We start from the raw sequence: 27,842 nt of genomic DNA on the forward strand, positions 1-27,842 counted from the left end.
TGACTCAAAGATCAAAAAAGAAGAAGAAGAGCGACACCAAACAAGAACTACAGAGAAGGCTAAGAGCTTGTATGATATACCGTTAAATTTTGATATTTTTTTAATTATATTTAATAGTTTGGACCTATTCATACAGTAAAGATGGGGAAGCGACAGCATCAAAAGGACAAAATGTAAGACTAAAACCTTCACGACGTCATAAAAATACGTTTTACCTCCACTAGTCCGCTAACAAGCTAGCATGCTAGCACCCGTTAGCTTGTTTGTGGTGTTTCTTTAAATTAAAAGCTTTGTGAGTGTTTCTTCTTTATTTTTTATTAATGTTTGTGTATTTTAACATTATTACAGGTACATCACGTGTACAGAATACACCAATTTTTATGGAGGGAAACGAGCAGGTAACTTTCAGCTACGTTAATCCTTTATTTTAGATAACAGTTGTGACTGTCTTGTTTGTCTTGATCATGTTTTATGAAGGGCCTATAAGTTGTCGATTTATTAGTGGCACCATACGTCATTGTTTTATAACATATGGAGATAGGTGTAAGTCTGTTATTATGAGACTTCCGGAAATGGGAGAATGTGTAAGAAATAAACGATGTAATTCATCTACTAGAGCAGAGGTGGGAAGAGTACCTAAATATTGCATATTTAAGTAAGAATAGCACTACTTGAACATATCTTTACTCAAGTTAAAGTAAAAAGTAGACATGGAGTTAGAAATTAACATAAGTCACTGTACGGGTTGATAGTGTAAATATATTGTTGAAACTTAAAATGTTTCTTAAAGGAATAGAGTTTTTGTTTGTGACAAATTCTTAAATTAAATTTAAGACAACAACTACGAAACCTGGAGTTTAGCACAACTTTGGGCTAACATAATTGAACCAATAAGATGGTTGGATTTTCAATTTTGGCTCTATTTTTCAGAAATCCCCCGATCAAACTTTAAACGGCTTCCGTTTGACCACTGCAGGTAAGGAGAAATCGCTTATCCTGCAGGAGGACAAAAGCAGTTTTTACTCTGTTTTTCTGTTCTTTGTTTCATTTGTTCTGCCTGTCGGTCTCCAGTACTAATCCAGCACTGTGATTATTATTATTTTATCACTGTTAAAGATTCAAAATCTTTAGCTGTTGTATAAAATATAACATTCCTTCCTTCATCAAGAGGTCATGCAACTTCCTGGAACATTGTCTAACATTTGTTTTTCTATGTTTTCTGAGGTGTTTGTTGACAGAAAGCAATAAAAGAATGAAGTCACAGTTCTCTATTTTGATTTTATTTAAATAACTCTATATTCTACCTGTTTTGGCTTCTTTTCAGCTTGTCCCTGCAGCCGTTTGAGTATCCCGTCTGCACTGAAGAGGGGGTCGTGTTTGACCTGCTGTGAGTAACTTGTACTGGATTTCAACTGGATTATTAATTATCACCCCTTTAAAAAGATGCAATAATCTAACATACATCATCATTTCAATACAGTAGCATAATATTGTATTGATTTATTTTTTTTAAACTTTCCAGTTAGTGTTCAGTTGTTAAAAGAAATGACTGGTTGTGTCACATTTTATTTCTTCTGCAGGAAAACAGGAGTTGATTAGAAAGTAGACATTAATAGAACCCAGAAGAATTATTGAACAATTAGATTTTAATGTGGTACTTTTCCCCAATGATTAATATGCTCAAATTAATTTAAACGTTGAACTTTTCTAAAAATTTCAGTGCAAAATTAACTGTGAAATATATTATTTCAAGTTTCTTTTGCGTGTGGATGAACTGATTGGTCTCCTTTAGAATAACAGCTGTGTTGGTTTAGTTTTTACACAACTGTGATGAATATTTTGATAGATGAACTAAGACTATTTTTGAAATAAAACAGCAGACTGTTATAAGAAACATGTATTTCTGCATTTCCTCTCTTTCTCTGCTTTCCTCTCTTTTCTTTTTTTAGGAGCATCGTTCCGTGGATTAAGAAGTATGGAACTAATCCGATCTCTGGAGAAGTAAGAACATTTATTTTTCAGATACTGGTCGTGTTAACCGGGATTTTTAGGAAGATATTTAAGAATTAGGTCAAAATTTTAACATTTGTGTTCCATGTTTGCATATAAGGTTTTCTTTTTTGTAGAAAAAGACGAAAACAAAGGAGTGAAGCACAAAGTGCCTGTTTAGATGAACATTTAGTCATTAAGACACTTTTCATAAGTAAACCAACTTTCTTTAGAGAGAGAAATTTAGAAATAAGATTAGACATGTAAACATTTAGAAACTGAATTTTTATGGAGCGTTCTATATTTTCCATGTGATTGTTCTATTCTATATGTATATTTAAATTTCCAGAGCTCATTTTGAAGCTTTAAGCCTTTTTTTAGTTGCTATTGTTGTTTTCCAGAAACTGGAAGCAAAGTCTCTTATTAAGCTCAACTTCGCCAAGAACAACGATGGTAAATATATTTTTTCCTCTTAAATCAATAACAAATGTGAACATTTCCTTCATCTGATAAGAATTAACTTACTTTGTCTTTGTAAAATAAACATGCTTTAGAGTTGTTGTTTAGCTCTAATCATTTGACATTTGGTCATCCCATGGATCCTGACACATCCAGGCAATTGAGTGTTGACGAAATGTTCAGAAAAAATGTTCAAGTTGTTGCTGCTGATGATAAATGATCATATTTAGAGTAAGTCTTCCTTTAGCCAACTGTTTATTTCCTTTAATGTTTCTGTTGTTGTTGCAGGAAAGTATCACTGCCCCGTTCTGTACAACGTCTTCACAAATAACTCCCACATTGTTGCCATCAAGGTCACTGGAAATGTGTTTTCCTACGAGGTTCGTGACATTTGCTCTACCCATCCTCACTGAAAATAGTTTTCAAACACAAACTGATGATATAGAGATGATGTTGATTTTGGTTTCAGTTTTAAACCAAACAGGATCAACAACAATATATTTACAAAATACTACCGTATTTCACAAGGTTTTGTGTACTACATGTTTCTTTTTCCCAAAAAAGCTTCATGTTTGCTTTTTACAAGTTTTTTTGGGTTGTTTAACAATTAAAACTAATTAAATTCAAGACATTTTACTAATAAGCAAACCAATCAACAGAACAACATAAAATAGATTTTTTGCTTTAATTTTTAATTAATTCTGTTTCCCGTCAGGCTGTTGAGCAACTAAACATCAAGACCAAAAGTTATAAAGACCTGCTGACTGATGAACCTTTCACCAGAAAGGACATCATAATGCTTCAGGTCGGTGGCAGACTCATTCCTTTAGTTTATTTAAGTTTTTATTCTGAAAAACTGGTGACGTTTCTGTCGTTTTTGTTTCGTCTTTGAAGGACCCCACCAACCTGGATAAGTTCAATGTGTCCAGCTTTTTCCATGTGAAGAACAACCTTAAGGTGCTCGATCCAGGTTAGTGACTAGCAAATCCTTTCTCATCAGAGGTCATTGGAGTAGACTCAAATTTTACCCAAGTAGGAGAAGTGTCAGTGCTACTCCCCTACTTAAACGTCTCTTTGCCCGGATTTCTAACCATACAACCAGGCAGAAGTGTAATATTTTGGATTAGCACTTCTGATGGTGACATCAAGGATATTTTACTGCGGAATATTGTCTCTGCTGAATTTGAGCTGTTAGCGTGTCATGACAGCAACACACTTCAGTCAGAGGCCTCTTCTGATTCACTGCGAGACTGACTGCTACTGCCATAAATTGGCCTGTCACAAAAACCACCTCTGCTGGACGGCAAATTATCCCAGAAGTCATTGCAATAAACGATAACATTTTTGTTTTGAGACCATTTTCAAGTAATATAACAGTAATAATAACACATTCTCAAAGATCCATAAACTTTAAATTCTGATGAACATTTAACACTGGAACTGGAAGGCATTTTAAATATTGAAAATAAATAAACAAAGACCACAGAAACGATAAATAAAATGAATTATGAAGTTTCTGTAAAAAAACTATCCTTAAATAAAAAGGCCAGTTGAGACCAAAAGACCAAACTGAAGAGTTTAATCATCCAGTTTTTGGTAGAAAGAAAGAAAAGAGTAAAGCAACAAATCGTATATATGTAATAATCAATGTGTTTAATTGGTTAATTGCTTATTCCAAAAGGATTAGTCGCACTCATCTCTGTGTGCAGTTGGGGGAATTAAATTGTCTCAGAAAACGTCTCTCAAACCTATAAATCTGTGTGAAAAGTGTTAAATTTCTCAGCCGTTTCCTCGATTCTGTTCCTGCTCCTGTTTAGATGAGGAAAAGGCCAAACAGGATCCAGCGTACCACCTGAAGAGCACCAACCTGGAAACCAGAGAGACCTTGGCAGAGCTCTACAAAGAGTACAAAGGGGATCAGCTGCTGGCCTCCACCATGAAGGAGCCTGAAGCCAAGAAGACGGACAAAATAAACGCTGTGAGTAAACACAAAACACTGGACAGTGTAGACGCTCGGGTAAATCCAAGAAACCAAAGCTCTCCCAGGAGTCGTTAAAAAGAAATCCGCTGCTGCAGAGACTTCCTGGACAAACATGAGCTTTTTTATGCAGACATGTAATTTGTTTTATGTTCAATAGTCTCCCAGATTTCTGCCACATTTTAGGAGTCGCCTTTTCAAGACATGTAATGTTTACTTTATACACAAGAGGGAGACAAACTGTTTATTATGCAGTGAATTTAAAACGGGCAAAGAGACAAATAACTGATTAGTCACTGGAAAAAACAACATACTTACAGTTAAGTGAAGGTGTGAGGTTGTATTTTCTATAAAGGACAGTGTTCTTCATATTTTATCACTTCCTTTTTACATTTGTGATTTTAACGATCATATCTAAGATTAACCTGAAATAAGACCACTTCTTTTTTTACTGTTAATCACATACAGCTGAGAATAATCAGAAACAGTTGAACCTCGTTTCTCTGCTGCTGCCTCGTTCATAAAAGGTTTTCTTCTTCGAGCCGCAGCGTTTTTGTGCATTCGCTGTCTGTGGTTTATATTTGGGGTGACAGGTTGATGGTCTCTGAGAAAACAGTGAATATAGGTCAGATTTTAAAAAAAAAGACAAGGTGAAGTCTCAGCCTTCAGAAGAATTGGAGCAGAAGATTGCTTTGGCTTTTCAGATGCAATTACACCTTTGAGCTTTTTTCTCTAGTGAGCTATCCTGTTGATTTAAGCAACTTCTTCACTCTTGCATAATTGTTTATTCAACAGATCTGATATAATCTCAGTAGCTGTGCTCGCTAATTTAAAGATTAAATAAATCTAAGCTTAGGTGAGGTTTAGTGTTTGGGTTTAGTGGTTGAACAAACTGCAGATCCTGTCATTAAACCTGTTTATTCACCTGGCAGGCTGCATCTCTTGCAGAAAACAACTCAAGATACAGATCAAAGTTTTGATCCTTTCATTTTGATCCATTTCAGGAATTGATTTTCTTATATGTTTTGATTGTATTTTTCCATTTTTAGAGTTTTAAACTGAGTTTTTCAAGTTTTCTAATGGAAAGGTGGATTTCTTTTTATTTAAACAAACCTGAAGAGGTTTCTTTTTAACCTGAAAACCTTCATGTTGATCTATAGAAATATTTAAATTTAGTTTATCTGTGGCCATTTCACAACAAATTTGAACTTTATAAATGTCCAGTTCAATAATTTATAATATTATAAAAAAAAATAATTCTCAAATAACCTTAAATTTAAAAAAATATATATTTTTTACATCTTAATTTTTTTTCTTAAATTGTCTTAAATTATCTTGTATTAAAATATTTTCTATATTAAGTGATCTCATCTTAAATTATCTTAAATTATGTTTTCTTAACATTCTGTTAAGTAAGTTAATTTACCTTAAATAATCTTTTCTTAAATTGTCTTAGATATTCTTCTTAAATAATCTTGAATACAGATTTACTTTATATTAATTCAGCATCCTAACCTGATCTCAGGTTTTAATGGATTAAATGTAAAGTGGGGCTTGGAGGTTATTTAAATAAAAATATGAATAAATGTGACAGAAATTTAGGCAGAAACATTCAGCCCTCTAGATGGGGTTAATTTATTGTTTTTGGCTTTTTTTTTCATGACCCAACTACAGAAAAATTGAACAGGTTTTCTTACTTTAATCATAATTAAATAAACATTTGATCTGAAGCCATTTTACTCTTGAAAATACCAATAAATGTTTGCTGTGAGTCTGTCCCCACTGCCAACACTGATGCACTTCAGAGTCAAAGTACCGTAGGTTTAAGGCCTAATGGAGTCGATATGAGGTGACGTCATTGCTGGTGTTTCACAATGACGTCACTGTGCGCTGGTGCGCCACCAAGTGGCGGTCGTCGCCATGACATAAACATGGCAAGCAGCTCAGAAATGATGGAGAGCCATTGTTCACTGAAATATGCAAACAGTAAATGATTTCTTTAAAAAGTCAAGACAAGAAAACTCAAATAAATTATTGAGTATTCATTAATAAGAAACATAAATATGAGTTTAAATGAACAATTTATAGGTGTTCTGTTTTTAGTGGTGGTGCTGCACATTGTCCTTTCATCCTGGAAATGTATGTTTTGTTTTTGTTTTTTGGTGGAAAGCAGAAAGTAGTCAGGATCGCAACAGGAAGGTCACAATAAGACATGTTACTGGACGCTGAATTAACCCAGAAGTTATTAAAATAAACAATAATAATGTTATTTTGAGACCATTTTAAAGTACTATAATGGTAATTGTGTAGTGATGGAAGAACACATTCTCAAAGATCAATAAACTTTAACCCTGGAGCTGGAAGACATTGAAAATATATTCAAAATAAATAAACAAAACAACAGAAACAACAAATACATTGAATTATGAAGTTTCTGTAAACAAAATTATCCTTCAAAAATAAGAGCTAATCGAGATTTTCATGAAAACTCTCCTCCCAGTTTTCTCTGGGAAGTTTCAGGAATGTCATTGGAAGTCAACAGCTTCTATTTTATGATCAAATTTATTTGTTTATATTTTTTATTTCAACCACTGAGTTGTAACTATGCTGAATTATTTGCCACAATCTGAGGTGTGTTACTCAGAAAGTCAATGCAGCTGTGTGACATTTAGACTGGAGGTGAAATAATTCAGAAGTTGATGATTTTTACTCCAAAATAAAATTTCTAGCTACTTACAAAATAAAATTTCTAGGTACTTACAAAACTCTTTTTGTTTACAGCTAATAGAATATTTTATTCTATATGTAGCTTCTCTTTCTCTCTTCCTTTCTTTACTATTTCTCTTTTTCTCTCTTTCTCATTGTTCCTTTCTCGCTCTGTCTTTTTGTTTGTTTCCTTTTTTCTTTCTATCTTTGAAATAAACATTGACTATCAATGCCCAGATTTAATTATCAAACCGATAATCAAAACTACGTCATGTTACAAAATGTCTAAAATTAGCCGATACAAATTAAAATTCAGAAATACTTTATTGATCCCAAAGGGAAATTAAATGATCTTGTAACTCATTAATTTAGATTCGTCTAATAGTTAGTGTAGACGGTGTTTGCTGTTGGCAGGAAAGATCTCCTGTAGCAGTCTGTATTACAGCAAATCTGAAGAAGGCTCTGACTGAAGACACTCTGTATCCGACTAAAATCGGCCGATATGTTAAACCAGATATATCTTTGCATTTCTAATATCAACGTTTTAAACCACAAAGCAAAACTTGATTGACCTGGTTATTTTAAATATTTTGTCCTCCATCTTGTCCTCCTCCAGGCCCATTACTCCACAGGCCGAGTCTCCGCCTCCTTCACCTCCACCGCCATGACTCCGGCAACGACGCACGAAGCAGGCAAGCGATTCGCAGCAGTGAAAACGAACCTCCTTGTTTTGGTTCCTCCATCCAAGCGCAGCGACTCGGTTCGGTCATGTTGTCGCTTCTGCAGCTCGTTTAGCGTTTCTCAGCCTGTCAGCCGCTGCATCGAGAGGCGCGCCGTTACGCAACACGCAGCGGTCCGGGTCTCTGGATCCGCTGACCCAGTTTGTGATCCAAGAACCACAGAGATAGAAGAACAAGAGAGGAGTGTTTGACTTCTAGGGAAATGCAGAAAAAATAACTATGAATGTCTGATGTTTTATGTCAGTGAAATGTGGAGATTAGAGAGTCGGGTTGAGATTAGCAGATTAGATTAGATTTAATCTACTCATAATGGCGACATTAAGGAATTTAAAGGTTTCCTAAAACATCAACATGAAAACATCCATCATCCAACAATACATCCAACCATCAGTGCATCCAACCTAGGGGTTGAACGACTACATATTTTTTAAGGTCGACTACATCATGATAATAGTCGAGTCGATGTCGACTAGTCGCGGTGACGTCATAGTGACGTAAGCGCAAAAACCCTTCACAACTACTTGGAGGCTTTATTAGCTATTTTCACGGCAAATATTAACCCCCCCCCCACACACACACACTCCCCTTCTCCTGCTTTTACTAAGTCTATTATGGAGAATTAAAAGAGCAATAAACAGATCATTCTTCGTGAGCAGCGGGGAAAAGTTTGTTGCACAAAGTCGGGTCTGACTTTTTTTTTCTAAACACCGGCTGATGCTGATGATCTCTGGATAGTTACTATAGGAGTCAAATTATCACACTGACTACATGGTGCTTTTGGAACATCACAAGCCAAACTTGTTATGAACGGATCCCGTTTGGTTACAGCTGAATTCAACGAAACCACCTGCTTCTCCTCCGCCCGATGCGCGACAGGAAGCTCTGCTGACTCAGCAGATTGAACGATTTAAGATATTTTCTAGTCAACGTCAACATGATAAAAGTCGAGTCGATGTCGAGTTGTCTAGTCGTTGTGATGTCATAGCAACGCAAGACGCAAACTTTGGAGTAACGTACAGGCTTTATTACCCGTTTTCACGGAAAAATACGGCATTTACACAGAACAGCAACAAGTGAAACAACAAAACATCGGGATAGTTTATGATAAATAATAAGTTGCTGGGAAACCAACATTCAAAAGGAAACGCACATCTTTTAGATGGCATTACCACAGATCTTTATTTAATCAGCAACATAACATCATAATGTATTAGTTAGATCGTCGTGACAAAGACATTCGCGAGCCGGCTAAGTGACATCCTTAGCGGGAAGGGGGCGAGTTTTAGACGGCTCGTGTTTTGTAGTTGACTGCATCTGCAACTCCATCTCCTTTTAAAAACACTGTAAAACCACAAATATGCATCCATCTACATATCATTTAAACTAATCTATTAACTTATTTTTCTTGTGTCTTGTGACGTATACTGTGCTGTCAGATCAGCACAGGCTGTCACCACCGGCAATCACATGACTGCGACTAGTCGACATGAAATGCAAAAACTCGCGAGACGTCCTAGAGTCGACTAGTCGACTAATTGGTTCAACCCCTAATCCAACCAACAGTTACATCCAACCAACAGTTACATCCAACCATCAGTTACATCCAACCAACAGTTACATCCAACCATCAGTACATCCAACCATCAGTACATCCAACCATCAGTACATCCAACCATCTGTACATCCAACCATCAGTACATCCAACCATCAGTACATCCAACCAACAGTACATCCAACCAACAGTACATCCAACCAACAGTACATCCAACCATCAGTACATCCAACCATCTGTACATCCAACCATCAGTACATCCAACCATCAGTACATCCAACCATCAGTACATCCAACCATCAGTTACATCCAACCATCAGTTACATCCAACCATCAGTTACATCCAACCATCAGTACATCCAACCAACAGTTACATCCAACCAACAGTTACATCCAACCAACAGTTACATCCAACCAACAGTTACATCCAACCATCTGTGCATCCAACCATCTGTGCATCCAACCATCTGTACATCCAACCATCTGTACATCCAACCATCAGTACATCCAACCATCTGTACATCCAACCATCTGTACATCCAACCATCTGTACATCCAACCATCAATTACATCCAACCATCTGTGCATCCAACCATCAGTACATCCAACCAACAGTACATCCAACCAACAGTTACATCCAACCAACAGTTACATCCAAACATCAGTACATCCAACCAACAGTTACATCCAACCATCTGTTACATCCAACCAGCCATCCTTCCTCTCTCTCTGCATTTATCAGTGTTTTCTCATCAGTCGATATTTTTAGTAAATTCACAGTGAACTTATTCATATAGAAAAGTAACATAAAACTCTGCAATAATCCTGAACAGTTTTCCTTATAATTGACTCATTTATTTATTTCATCTTTCAATTTAAAACTTATTTTCTCTTGCATGAGTCCTGAGTTTTGTTCCATGATTTATGTTTTATGACTAAAACTGACCACACCTGTGATTCACCGTTACTGCGTGACGGTCGTCATAGAAACAACCCAGCCACGCAGGACCTTTTTCGGTTCTGAATCTTATCTGCTTGGTTAAAAATGTCATGCCACGTTTTGAAAAATCTGAATCAGCAGCAGAAATCTGAAAGGACGGAGGAAGGCAGCGCCACCACTCACAGCAGCAGAGGCTGTCGCTCTGAAATGATGCTGCAGCGCTCAATCTCACTCTGATAAATAGACAGGCGAGCGCTCCACACCGGTGCAGAGGGGTTATCAATCGAAATCAGGGTTTGAAATGACAGTTCAGACAGTCAGAAACACACCGCATCTCTGAGAAAAACTGAAACTTGCCTCTGTTTCAAACAGGAGTGGATGGAGAAGGTCAGAAACTTTTCAGAAAATGTTTCGGAGAAGCCAAAAACACCTCAAGCGAGTGCATTTTTTTTCTTTTTTGTGAAATTGAGGAGATTGTTTTGAATCTTACCACTTAAATAAATCTTTTCTAATCTGATATTTTTTAAAAAAAAAGGTTGATAGTAACACAACTAGTGACAGTCGAGAAGAGGTACAGCTAAACTTAAAAGCAGAGGAAAAGGAACAGAATCAGAATCTGAATCTGAGATGTCTGCTAAAGAAAGAACATAGAGCATGACAGCTGACGCTAGCTGCGCTTCCATTACAAATGAGCGGAAAATCTTTGTTGAAATTCCACTAATGTATAAAAAAAAAAATAGATGTTTTTATTAAATTAAAAGACGCAATTAAAATCATTCTTCAATAAGTTTGCTTATGTGATAAATCATTTAAAAACATGCCACTACATCATCCTCCAACTACTTCCTGTCATCATCTTCGTCGTTTCCTCCAGTAGCAACAACCGGTTGTGACTCATGTGATGCGAAAAAGTGTTTCCATTGCAGTTTCGTGACATTACCTATTTTTTTTATACATCCAAAAAAAACACCTCATCCCAGCGCAAATTAAAAAAAACAAAAACATGTTTGTTTTTGTTATGTTCAAAATTGCTGTTTCCTTGTAACAGATTTATTTTTGTGATTCCAATTTGCATCCAGTAGAGACTTTGCTAAGCAGAGAGGCTGACCTGGACCTGAAAAACTTTCTGTTGCAAAGGAAAATATTAGGATGCACTGAGCATGGTGAAGTTAATAAGAAATAACTGAGGGAAGGCAAAGTTAATGACAGTTTTACTTGCAAATACAGAGTAGAGCGAAAACTGTGGGGAAAACGGTTGTAGCTGCTTTAGTGTGTTTGCTCTCACTTTGGTTAAAATTACTTCAGGTTTAGTTTAAATATTCCTACTGTGTTGTTTCTGCAGATGCAATTGCAGACGACATGGTGCGTTACCAGTACGTGAAGAAAAAAGGCTACGTCCGTCTGCACACAAACAAGGGAGACCTGAACCTGGAGTTGTACTGTGATAAGGTGAAAACACATTTTATTTTTTATTTATTATATGTCACAACATCAAATAAAGTCTTGTATATTAGAGTACAAAAATACAGATGTGTATTTTGTGTGAAATCCAAAATGGCGTCATGCCCATTGCTGTAATTGCATCCCACTGTAAGTGCAGCCATTTTGTTCTGCAGATAGTAATTTGTTCACTATTTGCATGCAGTTTCTTTTGTTCTGTTTGCACATTGTCTTTTTAAATGTTCTGTAATCGTAAGGTTTGTGGTTTAAACGTGAAATCAGAAGAGAAAGGTTTTACACTTTGCAGAAATCACAAACAGCATAAATGGAAAAGATGAATTTCACCTTCTGTGACATTCAGCTTGGTTATTTTTTAAAAATTTATTTATTGGACTGCAACTACCAGTTGTTACAGAAATCAATTATCCTGATTATTAATGGAATAAAAATTTGGGATTATTCTGCAAATTTTCCTGCAGAGTGGTTTCGCTTATTTTATTTGATATTAGAAATACATTAGGAAAATACAAATAAACAATTTGATTCCTTTTTTAAATGGCAGAATATTTTTATTTTTGCTTGAAATGTGATGACAGGATTCTTATAATGAATCTTTTTGTAGGATTCTGCGGGTAAAAAAATATTTGTACCACTGACATATGAAAAACTCAACCTTTTCTGCTTGATTTATTGTTGTAGGGTTAATCTGGTGACTATTTTTTGATTAAAATTAATTATTGAAGGAGTTTTGGGAAGAACATAACAGGCAATGTTTTTTTAAATCTTATATCTACGTATGTATACTAAATCTTATCCATATATTTTTGTACAGTTTTGGCTTAGTTACTTTAATGAGGGAGTTGTTCTTTCTGCAAATTGCCTTTTTTGAGTCTATTCACTCCATTTAACAATTATTAAATTAATCGCGATTAATCCGATTAGTCATTCAATGTCCAATAGGAGATTACTTTATTTTATGTTACTTCTCCTTAGTAAGAAGAAATTCCTGCTTTCAGAAGATTAAAAATATTTTACAATAAATTCTAAACAATATGATAAATACCCAAATGGGTCTGTCGCAATAAATCAATTAATCAATTAATAGCACAATAAATTAAAACCAGCTCAATAGTTTCCATTTGCATAATTCATCGTTTTCTCTTTTCTCTCTTTCTCCCGAAACTGGATACTAAAAGTTTTCAGTGTTTGGCCTCTTGTTTACAGAGACTTCATAACTCGTTTTATTTGTTTCTGTTGTTTTGTTTATTTAGTTTGGATATTTTAAAATGTCTTCCAGTTCCACTGTTAAATGTTTATTAGAATGTAAAGTTTGAGAATGTGTTCTTGCATTATGCCATTGTTAGCATTATATTGCTTAAAAATGGTCTCAAAACAATAATATTATTGTTTATTGCGATAACTTCTGTTACAATTTATTGTCCAGCAAAATTGGTTATCCTGACAGACCTTTCCCTTATTTCGATGTAGATGAAAAAATACTTGGAAAACTTTTCCACTCATTCAGAGACGTTGAGTAAAAATGGGTCGGATTGGACAAGAGCATCTGATGGTTCTTGGAAACCATCATCAGTCGCTGCTAAAAGGCAACACTGCTAGTTTCTCTCACAGATGGCGAAGCAGAGGAGTCTTCCTCAAGGTTGTTGATATTAATAACCGTAGACTCGCTCAGCGTCAGAGTGGAAGCCGCTCCTCGTGTTCAGAGAACAAACGCTGCATCGTTTCAGGACGAGCTTCCGTCTGCATCTGTCATGATTTAAGCGAAAGCCTGGAGGCTTTTATAACCCTGCCTCAGTGCTCCAGACATCTCTTTGTGTTTTGTACACCAGCAGAGCACAGCTTTTCACCCAGCCTTGTCAGACAGACATGTGAAGCTGCCTCAGGCCCCGCATGAACTCAACTTCATCCTAAGACTGTACATGTCGTTCTCCAGTTTTTATTTAATCAAAATACTGCACTCTGCAGAAGTTTTAGGATGTTTTCACACCTGATAGTCCTGTAAATTCAGTTTTATTGGGAACCAAAGTCACAACATTTGTTACATTTTCAGCTGCTGCGGTTCTCTTTCACACTGCTCTGTCAAACCATCCAAACTAATTGAAAAACCTGTTCCCCTCCTTACCTGTGGTGGCGCTACACCAAGAACTACTGAAGGAAACAACACAAAGAAGACATGAGTGCAACTTCTTTCTTTATGAAATGAAAAGATTGTGGTGGTTGAAGGATTTCTCTTTTGTCTGGTTAAAAACCACGAGGCATTTCTCTCACTATCAGTAAATTCAAATGCTTGTTTTGGTTTTATTTACCCAGAATGCTCTGCGGTATAGTCCACTTCCTGCTTTTGGAGCAGTAGTCTCTGGTCCACTTGGTGTTCACATATGCTTTCGAACCTCACCAGAGTTCACTTCAACCAAACCGAGACCTACGTTTGTCGAAAAATAAATAGTCTAGCTACAGATTATGGTTTATCAATATTACCCCTCCAAGTATTCAGATCCCTATTTAAGAGCATTGAGTCTATTGGTATATATAAAAACATGTGGTAAAATGTTTTTGTTTTACCCTTTGAGTTCTTATTTCATAACTCTGAACTGAAGATGACATAAACATTATGAAAATGCTGCCTTTATTGGTCAATTCAGGTTGATAAATCCTGTAAATTTCACTTATGACATATTTTCTTCCAGGTGCCCAAAGCTGGGGAGAATTTCATCCGTCTGTGTAAAAAAAGCTACTATGATGGGACGATCTTCCACAGGTCCATCCGCAATTTTATGGTAAGAAGAACCTGGTTTCTCTTTTACCGCATCATAAAGCGGAACGTCATCAGAATTATTTTTAATTTAAAACGTTTTTAATGATTTCTGATATTTTAGCTACAAATTATATACTTTTTGAGTTATCGCAGTTTCAAGACACTTTTTCTTTCTTTATTATTACATATTGTCCCGAGCACCCTTTATATACTGTGGGATTTTAGCATAAACATAACTGGAGTGTTGCCTTGATTCTTTCATGCATGTTTGAGAAATCCGTTAATCTTCATGGCAAACATTCAACTGTGAAAAACGCCTGGTTGGACCTAGCCCCGCCTTCATGACACAGCTCCTCCTTGGAGATGTAGTTTCCAAGTTAATGAGATTCCCCTCACAGAACAGATTTTCCCCTACTCCTTCAGACTAGTCAGCAGAAATTAGCAAACACCTGGTGGATCTGACCGTCGTCTGAGCTCATTGGAGGAGCTACTTCTCATTGCAGCGCTAGTAAAAGGTTGTTAAAGGGTCAATAGGAGAACCATGATATGATGACTTTCTGTAGACGGAGCTTCAGAAAGAGCAGGAGTTTCTTAAAGAAACAGAAGCCCAATTTCAAGGCGTCAAATTACAAAGTAAAATGTTTTTTAACTCATATATATACAGCATTTCTATACATCTCTATAACTGGAGGTAATGGTAAAATCCATAATCCTGCCTCTTTAAACATGTTCTATGTTTCTAATGTTTGGCGTTATCCCCACTCTCCAAGTAGGTCACATTTGACCTGAAACAGAGATTTTTTTCACCCGCATTCAGCATTTGGTTTTGATATATTTTTGTGTTTTGTTGATAAGCATTGCTTTTTGTTTTGCTCATTTTTCATCTGAAGCTTCTCAACAGAAACCCAGAATGAGATTTTCTCTCATCAGCTGTTCAAAGCTGCCGCTCCCATAATTCAAATGTCTCTCAAGTGGACATCTGGTCTTCAGAGGACCCTTGTCTTTTTCTTTGTGCGGTTTTCAGTCACACCGCTGATTGTTTATTCATGAGTTCAGACCACGTTGTAGTAAACTGAAGCCTGATTGTTTCTACTAAAACAACAGTAGATGGGAATTTTTATGTGTACCAAGCTGTTTCTTTTGGGGTATTTGACAATTTTAATTGAAAATTCAACAACTGGTTGCAGAAATCTTTGAAGTTCATTCCTAATACTTCTGATTACAAAGTTTGGCCTAATACGTGTTACCATTCAGTCAAAAAATAAGGCTGAGGATGCAATGATATAAAAATATGGGCCGGTATTAGGGCTGGACAATAAATCAATAGCAATAAATATACCCATAGACACGTGATCAATATCAATAGATGATGCATCTGGTAAAATATTCAAAGTATAGAATATTTACTGAACTCCGATCTAGAACTGCATAGCATTCTGGGAGATGTAGGCAGAACAAAACCTTTAGCTTCTCAACTTTTAAGCAAGGTTGTTTGTAATTTAATTTAATTTCCCTTTGGGATCTAAAAGGTATTTTTGAATTTGAATCAACTAATTCACTCACTCTTTGGTTACCTACCAACAACTTGCTGAGTAACAAGCAGTTTCAAACCCCCGCTCCCCTCCCCTCTTTGGTTACCTGACAACAACCCTGTTGAGTGACTGGCGCAGCAGCAGTTTAAGGTTTCTCCACTTTGCCTGATGAATGCCTAAAAACAAAAAGCAACGGCATGCAGATAAAACTGGATAAAACAGGGAAGGTCTCGCCACCAGTTTGGCAATATTTCAGAAATTTAAAAACAAAAAACTAATCAATAATTGTCTATCAGCTGATAAGAAATGCTTATGTACGTTTTTCAGTCATATTGTCGAACCCCAGCTGGTATCCGATACTCATCCTGCGGTTATTTTTGCTCCGTTTTGAATGAAAGCAGTTTCATCATGTTGTTTTGAGGTTTTGGGTAATTTTTACGACTGTTTTAGTCACGACATCATCCTGTAAAAACCTCATTAAGGCTCATTCCTAGTGCCAGAATTGCAAACAGCTCCATTCTGCCTCATCTGTAGCATAGAAATAAACACACAACAGTAAATATTATTGAAACCATTGCAGCACATGTGGCCAATAACTCCTGGTTCTGTCAAACAGAAAGTCCAGGGAAAAAACCACAGAGCGCTAGAAGCTCTCATAGGAAGGTAGACAAAGAACAATGGAGGCCTTTTCAGTGGAAAAGCGTCACTCTGCTATTAATGATTACATGGAACATGACTGCAGGTTACAAGGGGGGGAAAAAGAGTTTGTTGGTTTCTGAAACCCTGAAAAGGAAGATTATAGAAATCAAAGAAGGTTTAAAGGAAGATTTATAATTATAGATTAATGCTAATAGAGTTAAGCTTGTTGCAATAAGCAATTAATTAATTAATCGCATGATAAATTAAAGTAAACTTGATCATTTCCATTCTGATGATTTTAATTGTGTTTTTTATTTCTGTTTTTCTTATCATTTTTGGTTGTTTTTATTTTGGGTATTTAAAAAGTTTTCCAGTTCCAGTGTGGAGTGTTTGGTACAAAATTAAAGTCAAACGTGCATTTATTGCTGAAACAATTAGTTGTGATCAGTCGATTATTGAAATAATCATCAACTAATTTAGTAACTGATTAGTTGTTAACTAGAGTATACAGACTCAAAAAAGACCATTTGCAGACAAAAACATGTATTAGTGAAAATATATATTTTGCATTTAAGATTAAAAACCAACCACTGTCTATGTTTACGCAAAACTTCTCGTTTTTTCTATATTCATCTGTAATTGTTATTGTAAAATGTTATTACATTCTAGGCAATAAAATATTTTCCTTAGTCAAGAAAACAAATAAAAGATCTTATTTCCATCTTTTACTGTTTTCCTAATATTTTATAGAAAGGGTTTAAATAATTTAATGAAAAATCAGCAGAATGTGCCAATTTTTTTATCTGCTTCATTGATTAATTATTTTAGTAATCAACTAGTCGATTACTAAAATAATTGTTAGTTGCAGCCCTATTTCCATTTTTGTGCTATTATCATTATATTAGTTGAAAATGGTTTCAAAAAGACATTATTATTGTTTATCATCAGGCTGGACCAAATGGCTGATTATAAATGATTAGTATCAGTCGATATCAATAATTATCTAGTTTTTTGTTTTAAAAATACTGGCCCACTGGTGGTGAGACCTTTCCCGTTTTATCCACAGTTTTCATTTTTAAGGGGTTTATGAGGCATGGTGGCGAAACTTGAAACTGCTGCTGCGCATGTTACTCAACTGGTTGTTGCTAGGTAACCAAAGAGTGAGTGAGTTGCTAGATAACCAAAGAGTGAGTTGGGTGATTCCACCAGTGTTTCTTAGCTAGCAGTGAGAGAGTGAGCAGCTGAAGTCTTTCCTTTGCCTACATCTCCCAGAATGCTGTGCGGTTCACTGAATATTCTATCAGATTTATTAGCTATTCGTATTGATCGGGTGTCCATCACAATAGATATTGTTGTTGATTTATTTTTTTATCGTAATAAAAATTGTCTGTGTTTCCAGATTCAGGGAGGGGATCCCACCGGTACAGGCACAGGTAGGACCATCTCTCTCCTCCCAAACTAAAATTCAGTTACGTCACTTTTCTGCTCAATAATTAACTGTTTCTTTTTGGGGTTCGTGTGGGGTTCGTGCGTCAACGCAGTGGAGTCAAGCCGAGTGTTTTCTAAAAATAAACTCTGTCAACAGACGTGAGAGTGCATTAAAGAAGTAGCAGATGATGTGACCGCAGAGCGGGGCGAGCGACCCGTCATTGGGCGTGTGGCGTAATTTTCCTGCTCTTAAAGCAGCCGCCACAAACGCCGCCGAGTGTAATCGACTGCTGGACCACAGGCGGCTCGTTTCCTGCCGCTCCAACACAGTGAGCTCTGTGTCTCTGGGTTTTCTGAGGGAGATTTATGAAGGTGCAGAATTTCTGGCCTGTGGGTAAAACTCTCCTCGTCGTCTGCGCTGAACAATATGTGCTCACAACCCAACAACACGGCTTTTCCCGGCTCGTTAACGGACCAATAACAGGCCCACAACGGGCCCTGCTGTGGACTTTGGCATGGACATACTGTTCCTTTATGGATCTAAGCATACGCTTCATTCTCTTATTTTCTTAAACTAAACATGTCCTCTGTGAACTTTGTACAGATCTTAAGAAGTCATCTGTTTCCCTTTGGTGGCTGAATAGTTGTGGTGTTGTTGGACTTCTGTTTGGCAAGCGGCTGACCTTTGAGTTTCTGTCCCACCCAGTGATTTATTTGAGCTATTGGGCTTTTAATTTTGGGCTGCTGGTTTCTCTCTCCACTCACATACACCAGGCCTTTGATGGACTCCTGTGAAATCTGTTTTATAACAACTTATCACAAATTCTCTTGCTTTTTCTTGAGAAATTCTGAGATTATCCTCAAAGGTAGATTATTTTTTTCCTTGCAAATTTTTGACCTTTCAATCTTAGAAATTTCTTTGTTTACAAGATGTTTCAACACTTTGTTTAAAAACTGTTTCCCCGTATTTGTTTTTAAATATTTAAGAGATGAATTAAGCTTACTGCTCAATAATTAACTGTTTAATAAGTTGTAATAAGTTGGGGGAGGCATAGCTATGTATAAAATTTGCTAGAAAAATAGAAATATTCTAGAAAAAACAGGATAATCTCTCGGATTGAGAAGTTGAAAATATTTGACTTTGGAAATTCAGAAATTTCCTCTTTGTTTCTAGAAATAAATATAAATCTCTAAATTTCTGAATATTTGATCTATCAAACATTTCTTCCAGAAAACGTCTGAGCTTTATCTCAAAATTAAGTTTTTTTTCTTGCAAATTTTTGACTTTTACATTCTTAGAAATTTCATTGATTTTTTTTTTTTCTTTTCTGAAATTAATCTAAACATTTCTGAGTTTTCATTCTAGCTAAACTGACTTTTTACACTTAGAATGTTTTCTAAATGAAAATAAACTCATTCACAAAAATTTCTAAGATTCATCTAAAAATTTAGTTTTTTTTATATAAAATTTTTTACTTCTCAAACGGAAATATTTGCTGTTTTTTCTAGCAGATTTCTGAGATTAATCTCAAAGGTTGCATGATTTCTTCTTGCAGATTTTGACTTTTCAAACTCAGAAAAACCCTTTATTTCTCTAGAAAATGTTTTTATCATCCACAATGGTCGCAATACGACATCGTAGTTTTATGAATAAAACTCGTCTAAGTTTAGGACGTAACGTCTGGATTTGTGGGACCATCAGAGTCATTTGGAGCGAGTAATTAAAGGAGGATTCTGTTTGATGGACTGTTTAACCGTTTATATTTTATTCCCTCTCCTTCGTTTTCAGCGCCGTCAGTCTGTTAAAATGTCAGTTTGTTGATTAATTATGCAGGAAGGTCACCAGCCTGGTGGCTGCAGAAGTCTCCCAGCACTTGTTTATGTGTTTGTGCTGCTGCAGACATAAACAGAGCGCGTATGGATATTGTGGCTGTATATTCACGTCGGCTGATCGCTTGTGCTCCATCTGGAGGGATGACACCTCAGGGAAACGAATCCCTTCCCCGGTCGGGAGCCAAATCTCCTGCAGCGCCTGTTCCTGCTCACCCATCATGGCGACCCGTAATAACAGAGTCAGCCTGGAAAAAGATTTACAGCTGGAGGCTCAACACGAGTCTGTAGGCGACAGCAAACACTGTTTTTATTACCTAAAAACAGAAAACCACCTCTTACCTCTCGGTTGGTGTAACAAATGGGGCGAATTATTACTAGGATATTGTTTTTGCAGGACAGAAAATTTAAACAGCTAGAACTTTAGCGCCCGAGTCACTAAAATTATAACTGTTGGAATTGGAACTACAAATTTCTTTGCAGACACTTTTTTTAAAAAAACATTTATTTATTAATTTTAACAGGAGAACAAGAAACATACATATACAAAAACTTAAACTAGACCAGACAAAAACCCAAAGGACATATGCACAATTGCAGACACTTTTATATCTGAAGATTCATGTTTCAATCATTCAGAAGCTCAATTTTCATCAAAGTTTGAACACATACTTGTCTCCACTTCATTCCAATTTTTTTTTGTACATCCAAGCAGTTTGTGTCTAAACAGCATATTAGAGCCATTGTTGTAAATTTCTGCTAAAAATAATCAGATTAATATCAGAAATTTTCTAGAAAAGTCTTGGATATTTCAGTTCGAAAAGTCAAACACTTTCTAGAAAAAGCTCAGGTTTTGGGTTGAATCTCAGAAATTTTCTAGAAATTTTCTCACTTTGAGAAGTTTTAGATTAATGTCAAACGTTTTCTAGGAAAAAACTTGAACATTTCTGGGCTTGAAAAGTCTAAATGTGGTAGAAAAATCTTTGAAATTTTGAAGAAAAACTTGGAAATTTCTGTCTGAAAGGTGAATATTTTGCTAAAAAAATTAAAAATTTGAGATTAATTTGAAAATTTTTGAGTTTCAGAAGTTGAAAATTTTCTGTTAAGTGCGACCCATGGTTCACCTGAAAACGTACATGTTGACGTGAACTCTGGTGCTGTTCAAATGGATACACAGGGCATTCTGGGTAACTACAACCAAAACAAACGTTAGCTAGCTAGCTCTAGCAGCAGAAATTTCTCATTGGTTTTTACAAAAGAGAAATCCTACAACTGCTAAAATCTGACACGATTTTTGTTCATATTTTGTGAAAATGGAAGTGTCGTTCAATATCTTCTTCAAGGGTTTCCGTGTCGTTTTTGTCAGTGGTTCTTGTTGCAGCGCCCCCACAGGTGAGGAGGGGAACAGGTTTTGACAACGCTGTGTGAAATCAAACCGCATCGGCTCAAAATATAACAAATGTTCCAACTTTGGTCCCAAACCGAGCCGAGTCTACTGGGCTGTCAGGTGTGAAAACACCTTAAGAATCACGCAGCCGTTTCTGCTTTCAGGCAAACGTCATCAATCCGCTAACGAACCGTTTCAGCTCAGCTTTGTTCCTGACGTACAGCAGGTGTTTTATCAGCACTGCTGTAATAATCAAATAAAACTGATCGGTTTCCAAATCTCAAATCATGTTTCTGTCCTTCAGGTGGCGAGTCGTTCTGGGGAAAACCGTTCAAAGACGAGTTTCGGCCCAACTTGTCTCACACGGGCCGGGGAGTTCTGAGCATGGCCAACTCCGGCCCAAACACCAACAAATCTCAGTTGTAAGAAATCCTTTCTAAGAACTAAATGCCTCGTTTCCACTGAAGGCAAAACTTAATCTTTTAACACACAAACATCCAATTATTATCAGTTACAGAACTTTGAAACGAGTTTATTTTGAAGAACATTGAGTCGGTAACGTCAGAACTTAAGACATATTATTTTCAAATTAAAGTTTAAATAATACATGAATAAATATTGAGAAAAACTCAGTATTTTGAAAAGTTGTCATAACGCTGCAAGAATAACGTAAAAATTAAATATTAGTAGAATGAAGTAGTAATTTTACAACTCCTACACAGAAAATTAAAATAGTTTTTCACATAATTTTACAACTTCCTTCCAGTAAAAAGCGTCTTTATTTTCCAGATGTTATGACTTTAATCTTGTAATTAAGCAAACATTTTCAGTTTTTCTCTTCCGTCTCACAGAAAGAAATAAAAGCTGCTTTTGTAATTTCCTATTTTTTTTTATATATTTAAAAAAAAGAAAAAAAATCTATTTAAATCTGATCTGATTTGAGAAAAGGTGGAAATGAGTAATTATTTATCTTGATTTTAGTCAGAACAATAATAAGGGTTTTTTTCTGCGTCTTAATTTGTTAAAACTCCTCATGTAGAGAAGATCGACTCGCTGGACGAGATAAACATTTTTTATATTTAAGTATTAAAGTTTTGTGAAAGTTTTAATTGGTTTTCTGAGCTGCTCATTCAGAAATTATGATTTATGATTCTGATTTTGCTTAAATGAAAATAAATCTTATCTGGCACATATTGGATTTTTTCACTTTTAAAAAATATGGAAAGTTGTTGCACATCTGATATAATTAAGATATTTAAGAAAATTTAATGATTATCTGAAACAAATGAATGTCATGTTTATTTCTATTTTTTCCTCAGCTTCATCACGTTTCGGTCGTGCGTGTACCTCGACGGGAAGCACACGGTGTTTGGAAGGCAAGTTTCTGTTTCACGCTAAACTCTTTATTTTTCTGTTTATTTCCCAGATTTTAGCCGAGTCAGCCTTTTTGTTTTTGGCTCAAACTACTGCTCCGTTTTCTTTCCGTAAGCAGAATATCTCTAATTTAATTTATTTCCATCGTTTGGATTGTTCCAAACAAAGTGTGTTTGGAACGATCTGCAGTTTTGTGTCAATTCGCTAAACCAAAATATGGATTATGGATTTCTTTTTTTAAGAATTTCAGTAAAGAAAGTTTTTCTCCAATGGTTATGTTTAGGCCTGTCACAATAACATGTCTAAGACAAAAATAGAACATGAGCAACTGGTTCCACTACTGAACCTGTCGCAATAAACAATCAATTAATCGCATGATAAATTAAAACAAGCTCAGTATTTTCTACTTGCATGATTTATCGTTTTTCCTCAGTCAGTCTTCAGTCTGGGGCTTTGGTCTAAACTAGCATGCAACTACAGAAAAAAGGAAAAATAAAGACAATTTTTTACAAAATATAGACAAAAAAAGAAAAATACAGAAAAAAATAATGCAGAAATAGACATGAGGGAAAAAAATACAGAAAAAAAACAATAATCCAGAATATAGAGTAAAAAGAGAAACCACTGTGGAAAAAAAACAACCGTTGCACAATAAATTTTAAAAGTAAAAATATAAAAGCAGGTTTATACAAAACTGTATAAATATGAAAAAAGCAGATTCTTGGCATGAATTGTTTCCTCTAGCTGAACATCCTCTCCCTGCAGAGAAAGGTCACTTCCTGTCTGAGCAGGAAGTGAGACTTGAACTGCCTCACCCTGCGTCAGCTTCAGAGTCGGCTGATGACCTCACTGGGATTCAGCCTCTGATCCAACTGGTTAAACTGGGAAATGCTGCAGCAGTCAGAATATTAGCGGTTGTTTTTACTTTCCTGTAGAGAGAAAACGGATTTAACAGATTTATTTTGTTTTTGCCTCCAGGGTTGTTGGTGGGTTTGAGACGCTCACAGCCATGGAGAATGTGGAGTGCGACACCAAAACAGACAAACCAAAGGTGCAAAATTATTTTATAAATGATTTTTAGTGATGGGACTTGATTGATTGCAAGGCCTGTAATGAATTAACCACATTTTAATCAAAAACCATACATATAATTGAAATAAGCAACATTTTGCTGCTAAATATATAAAATTAGCTCAACAACAAAGATATTTATTGTTTTTAATTTGTTATTCAACCATCAGATTGTTTAAATGTGCTACTATGCTCTTTCATATTCAGGTTTTTCCTTTAGAAATATTGACTGCCAATGCTGACATTAGCATTAGCCACGTGTTTAGCATTGAGATTTTAGGCTTGAATGGCTTCGCTGATATGCTAACTGCTTTTAGCACAACCTGAACACAACAACAGTCTTTTTCATCGTCCAATCAGATCGTTTGTTAAATCAGAAATTAAGAGTTTATTTTCATATTATAACTTTTTTCTTGTATTGATACGAATATTCTCATAATATTATCTCACAATATCGTACGACTTTGTTCCTGCAATATTACAACTTTAAGATAATATTACGATTTTTTTTTTTCTCTTAACAAAGACCTGGTAACATTACAAGTTTATTTATTCCAACTTTTTTTTTCTTGTATTATTTCAACTTACTGTTGTATAACCGTTTCCTCAGTTTTATTACTTTTTCCTCCAATGTAAACTTTTTTCTTAGCCCTTTTCTGTTTGTTTTTTCTGGTAATTCTTCGTTGTCTTGTCTGCTCATCCAGAGAAAGATGTAGATTTAATTTCCAGATATCAGACGGTTTCAGATTCTGTTGTTTCCGTTTGCAGTCGGAGATCAAGCTGATCAGCACTTCCGTGTTCGTGGATCCGTACGAAGAGGCCGACGCTCAGGTTCGACTCTGTACTTGGAGTAAATAAAATCCCACTGATTACAAATAAAGGAACTAAATTTTCCGCTCAGATTGCGGCGGAGAGAGAAAAGGAGCTGCAGAAACAGGAAGAGGAGAAGCAGCAGACCAACATGGCGCTGAAGAAGGCCAAGGAGGATCAGGCGCCAAAAACCTTTAAGGAAGGCGTGGGCAAATACATCAACCCGGCCGCGGCGTGAGCGCACACACACACACACACGCACACACACACACACACGCACACACACACACACACACACACACACACACGCACACACACACACACACACACACAAATAAATATATATATAACTTTTTCTTTACCTCTTTTCTCTCCTTCTTTCCCTGTTTCTTTCTCTTCTTTTACTTTCTGCCCCTTTGTTTTATTTCTATCCCCCTCTTTCTTTCTTTTTTCTTAATTTCTTTCTTCTTTCATTGTTCTCATCATTCATTCCTTATTTTCATCCTTCAGTTTCTTCCATCCTTTCTTTTGTTCTCTTTCATTTGTTCTTTCTTTCTGATTTTCTTTATTCCTTCTATTGTTTTTTCTAAATATTTTTCTTTTTCTTTCTTTGTTTTCCTTATTTCTTTTATTTGTTGTTCTTTATTTTTTTCTCCGTTTTATTTGTTAGTTTTTCCTTTCTTTCTGTCTTCCGTTCTTTTGTTTTTTATTACTTTCTTTTGTTCTTTCTTTCCTTTTTTTCTTTCACTTGTTTATTCAGTTACTTAATTCTTTTTTGTCGTTTTATTTTGAACAGTTAAATGTTCACCAAAGCAAATATATAAAATAAACATAAAATCTAAACATTGATTTAATATAAACAGATGTAAACACACCCAGTGTGACGTCTCTCCAGCTGATAGTTGGACCAACGCGCTGCTATCCTTTCAGATAATTTGCTGGGTAAAAATTTTTAAACGTCTAAAATGGGGTTTTTTCTCCGTTATTTTCCAGAAAACGTCGGGCTGCTGAAGACGAGGGCGGCCCGTCCACCAGCGGACAAACGGCCAAGAAGTCCAAAGGGAAGACGAGTTTTGGAGATTTCAGCTCCTGGTAGCGCCGACGCTCCCAGCATTCTGTAAATAACAAATCAAAGGTCAAAGTTCAAATTTCCTCACGTTTTTATTAAGTAGACTCGAGTGTCAAATATGCAATAAAGATACTTTTTCATCACTGTTGCTCTTGGTTTGTTTTTACATTTGTTAACACTTGTTAATCAAATAGCGCTGAAACAATTGATCAGATTAACTTTAAGGTATTTTAGATGCATCCTTTACTACAAATAAAAAAACATTCACTAAATGTGCATTTTAGGCAGTCAAATATTTATTTTCTAATTTAAAGATGGAATTGAACTGTTTGCATCTTTAATGTACTTTAATTATTGTATAAACAATTTTAAAAAATTATTTTTATTTTTGGCTCTTATAAAAAGGAGGATGAATACATTTTCTTCAATTGGATTTTAATTTTTGTGGAAAATCAGATTAAAAATAGTTTTTACCCTAATTACAAGATAAATGTATGTAAAAATATGTTGCTGGTACTTTTATTGTTCTGTTGTAGAAATTTACAATTATTGATTACAGATTTTATAAATAAAACTCATTCTCGCAGTTTTGTTTGTTTTTATAGCTTTTCTAGTGTTGCCATAATCCTCTGTCATCGTTCTAAAAGGCTCAAAGAGTTTTTGGGGTTTAAAGTGTTGTCATGGTCTAGTCAAAGCCCGGAGGAGGCAAGACTTTTTCTTTGTGCAATCTGACTAAAATTTAATTATTCAGATTTTTTATCTGATCAAGTTCCTAAAGTACTGGGAAGTTTATTGTTGCAAAATAAGTTTTCTAAATAAATTGTGATATTTTTGACATATTGATTTAATACCTGTTAACTCTTTGGGGGGAAATGAGCCGTCTGGCTTGTTTTTAAGTTGAAAAAGCTTCATTTGTTTGAAGAATGAAATCATAAATTAGTGATGTTGAAGACCGGTGGGGAAATCTGTTGCTTCTTTCAGCAAGGAAACATTTCAAGGTGAAGCTTGCTGTTATTAATCCTTTCTGTCTGCTTCTGCTGCAACAACTCTGCTTTTTATTTTTTCCTGGAAAGCTCATTCCTCTGCAGAAATGTTTCCAAAGCAAACCCGACTTCCTGGTTCTGCCCCGGTTCGTTGCTCTGCACAAATGTGCCCCAGAGTGCCGTAAAACCTAATTTATTAGCCGCTTGGTTAAGGCCGCTAATGGCCTCTAATGCTGCTCATTATTCAGCAAAACACTTTGAGCACCTCTGGCGTTCACAGGAAGTTCTGAGTCTGGACTTCCTGACCGCCATGATGATCATTTTCATACCCGGGTTCCTGAAACGTTCCTGCTGTGCCTCTGGAACTCAAGAATCTCAACTGAAATTGACTACAGAAAAAGTCCACATAATGTGAATGTGTAATGGGATTCATGATCAAAATTTTAACTTCCTATATATGTTTTCCTACTACTCTCCAGTTTTGCATCATTAGAAGCTACATTTGGTTTGTCATTTATATGCGACGCCTTCCTGGATCCGAAATTTCAATAACATTGATACCAAGTCAGTACTTCAGGTTCAAATTTTAATTACAAAAGAAAAAGTTTTAATTTGCTCTCAAATTGCAATTTGAGAGCAATTTTGTATTGTAAAGCATACAAAAAGACACAAATAGTTTATTTTTTATATTTCTCCCTGAAAGGAGCGATATTATGTATTCAAGTAACTATTTTGCTTTCGGTTGTTATTACACATATATGACTTTGTAATTTTCCGCGTTGAAACTGGACCTCTGTCTCTTTAAGAAGCTCCTACTCTCCGACACTCTGCCTTCAGGAAGGCCTCACAACATGGCTCCTCTACTAACCCTTTAACAACGCTTTTACCAGTGTTGCTCTGAGAATTAGCTCCTATAATGAGCTCAGCTTATGCTAATTGCTGCTGGCTAGTCTGAAGGAGCTGAGCGGTTTCTATGGAAATTAAATCATTTCTCAAATATGCATGAAAGAATAAAATCTCCAGGTATGTCTGATGTGGGAATAAGATTATAAAATGACATAAAACTAAAAAAAAAGCTGATTTATATATAATACTGCTACTTTAAAAACGTTCAGAAACCAAACAAGCCTTTGCTTCCAGAT

At 35.7% G+C, this 27,842-nt stretch overlaps 1 protein-coding gene across 1 annotated transcript; it reads left to right on the plus strand.

The window, feature by feature from the left end:
• Nucleotides 1–25,865, plus strand: ppil2 (peptidylprolyl isomerase (cyclophilin)-like 2). The gene is made up of 20 exons (XM_044112607.1): nt 1–173; nt 349–398; nt 931–976; nt 1,325–1,387; nt 1,950–2,001; nt 2,391–2,442; nt 2,737–2,828; nt 3,164–3,253; nt 3,343–3,418; nt 4,266–4,426; nt 7,749–7,824; nt 11,707–11,813; nt 14,510–14,599; nt 18,148–18,181; nt 21,698–21,815; nt 22,713–22,769; nt 23,746–23,818; nt 24,607–24,669; nt 24,740–24,882; nt 25,642–25,865. Exons 1-20 carry the CDS (start codon nt 142–144, stop codon nt 25,742–25,744), a joined length of 1,578 nt encoding a protein of 525 aa, XP_043968542.1. The 5' UTR covers nt 1–141; the 3' UTR covers nt 25,745–25,865.
• Nucleotides 25,866–27,842: the final 1,977 nt, after the last annotated feature.

The sequence above is a fragment of the Gambusia affinis genome, linkage group LG03 (assembly GCF_019740435.1).
Source record: "Gambusia affinis linkage group LG03, SWU_Gaff_1.0, whole genome shotgun sequence".
Lineage (NCBI taxonomy): Eukaryota > Metazoa > Chordata > Actinopteri > Cyprinodontiformes > Poeciliidae > Gambusia > Gambusia affinis.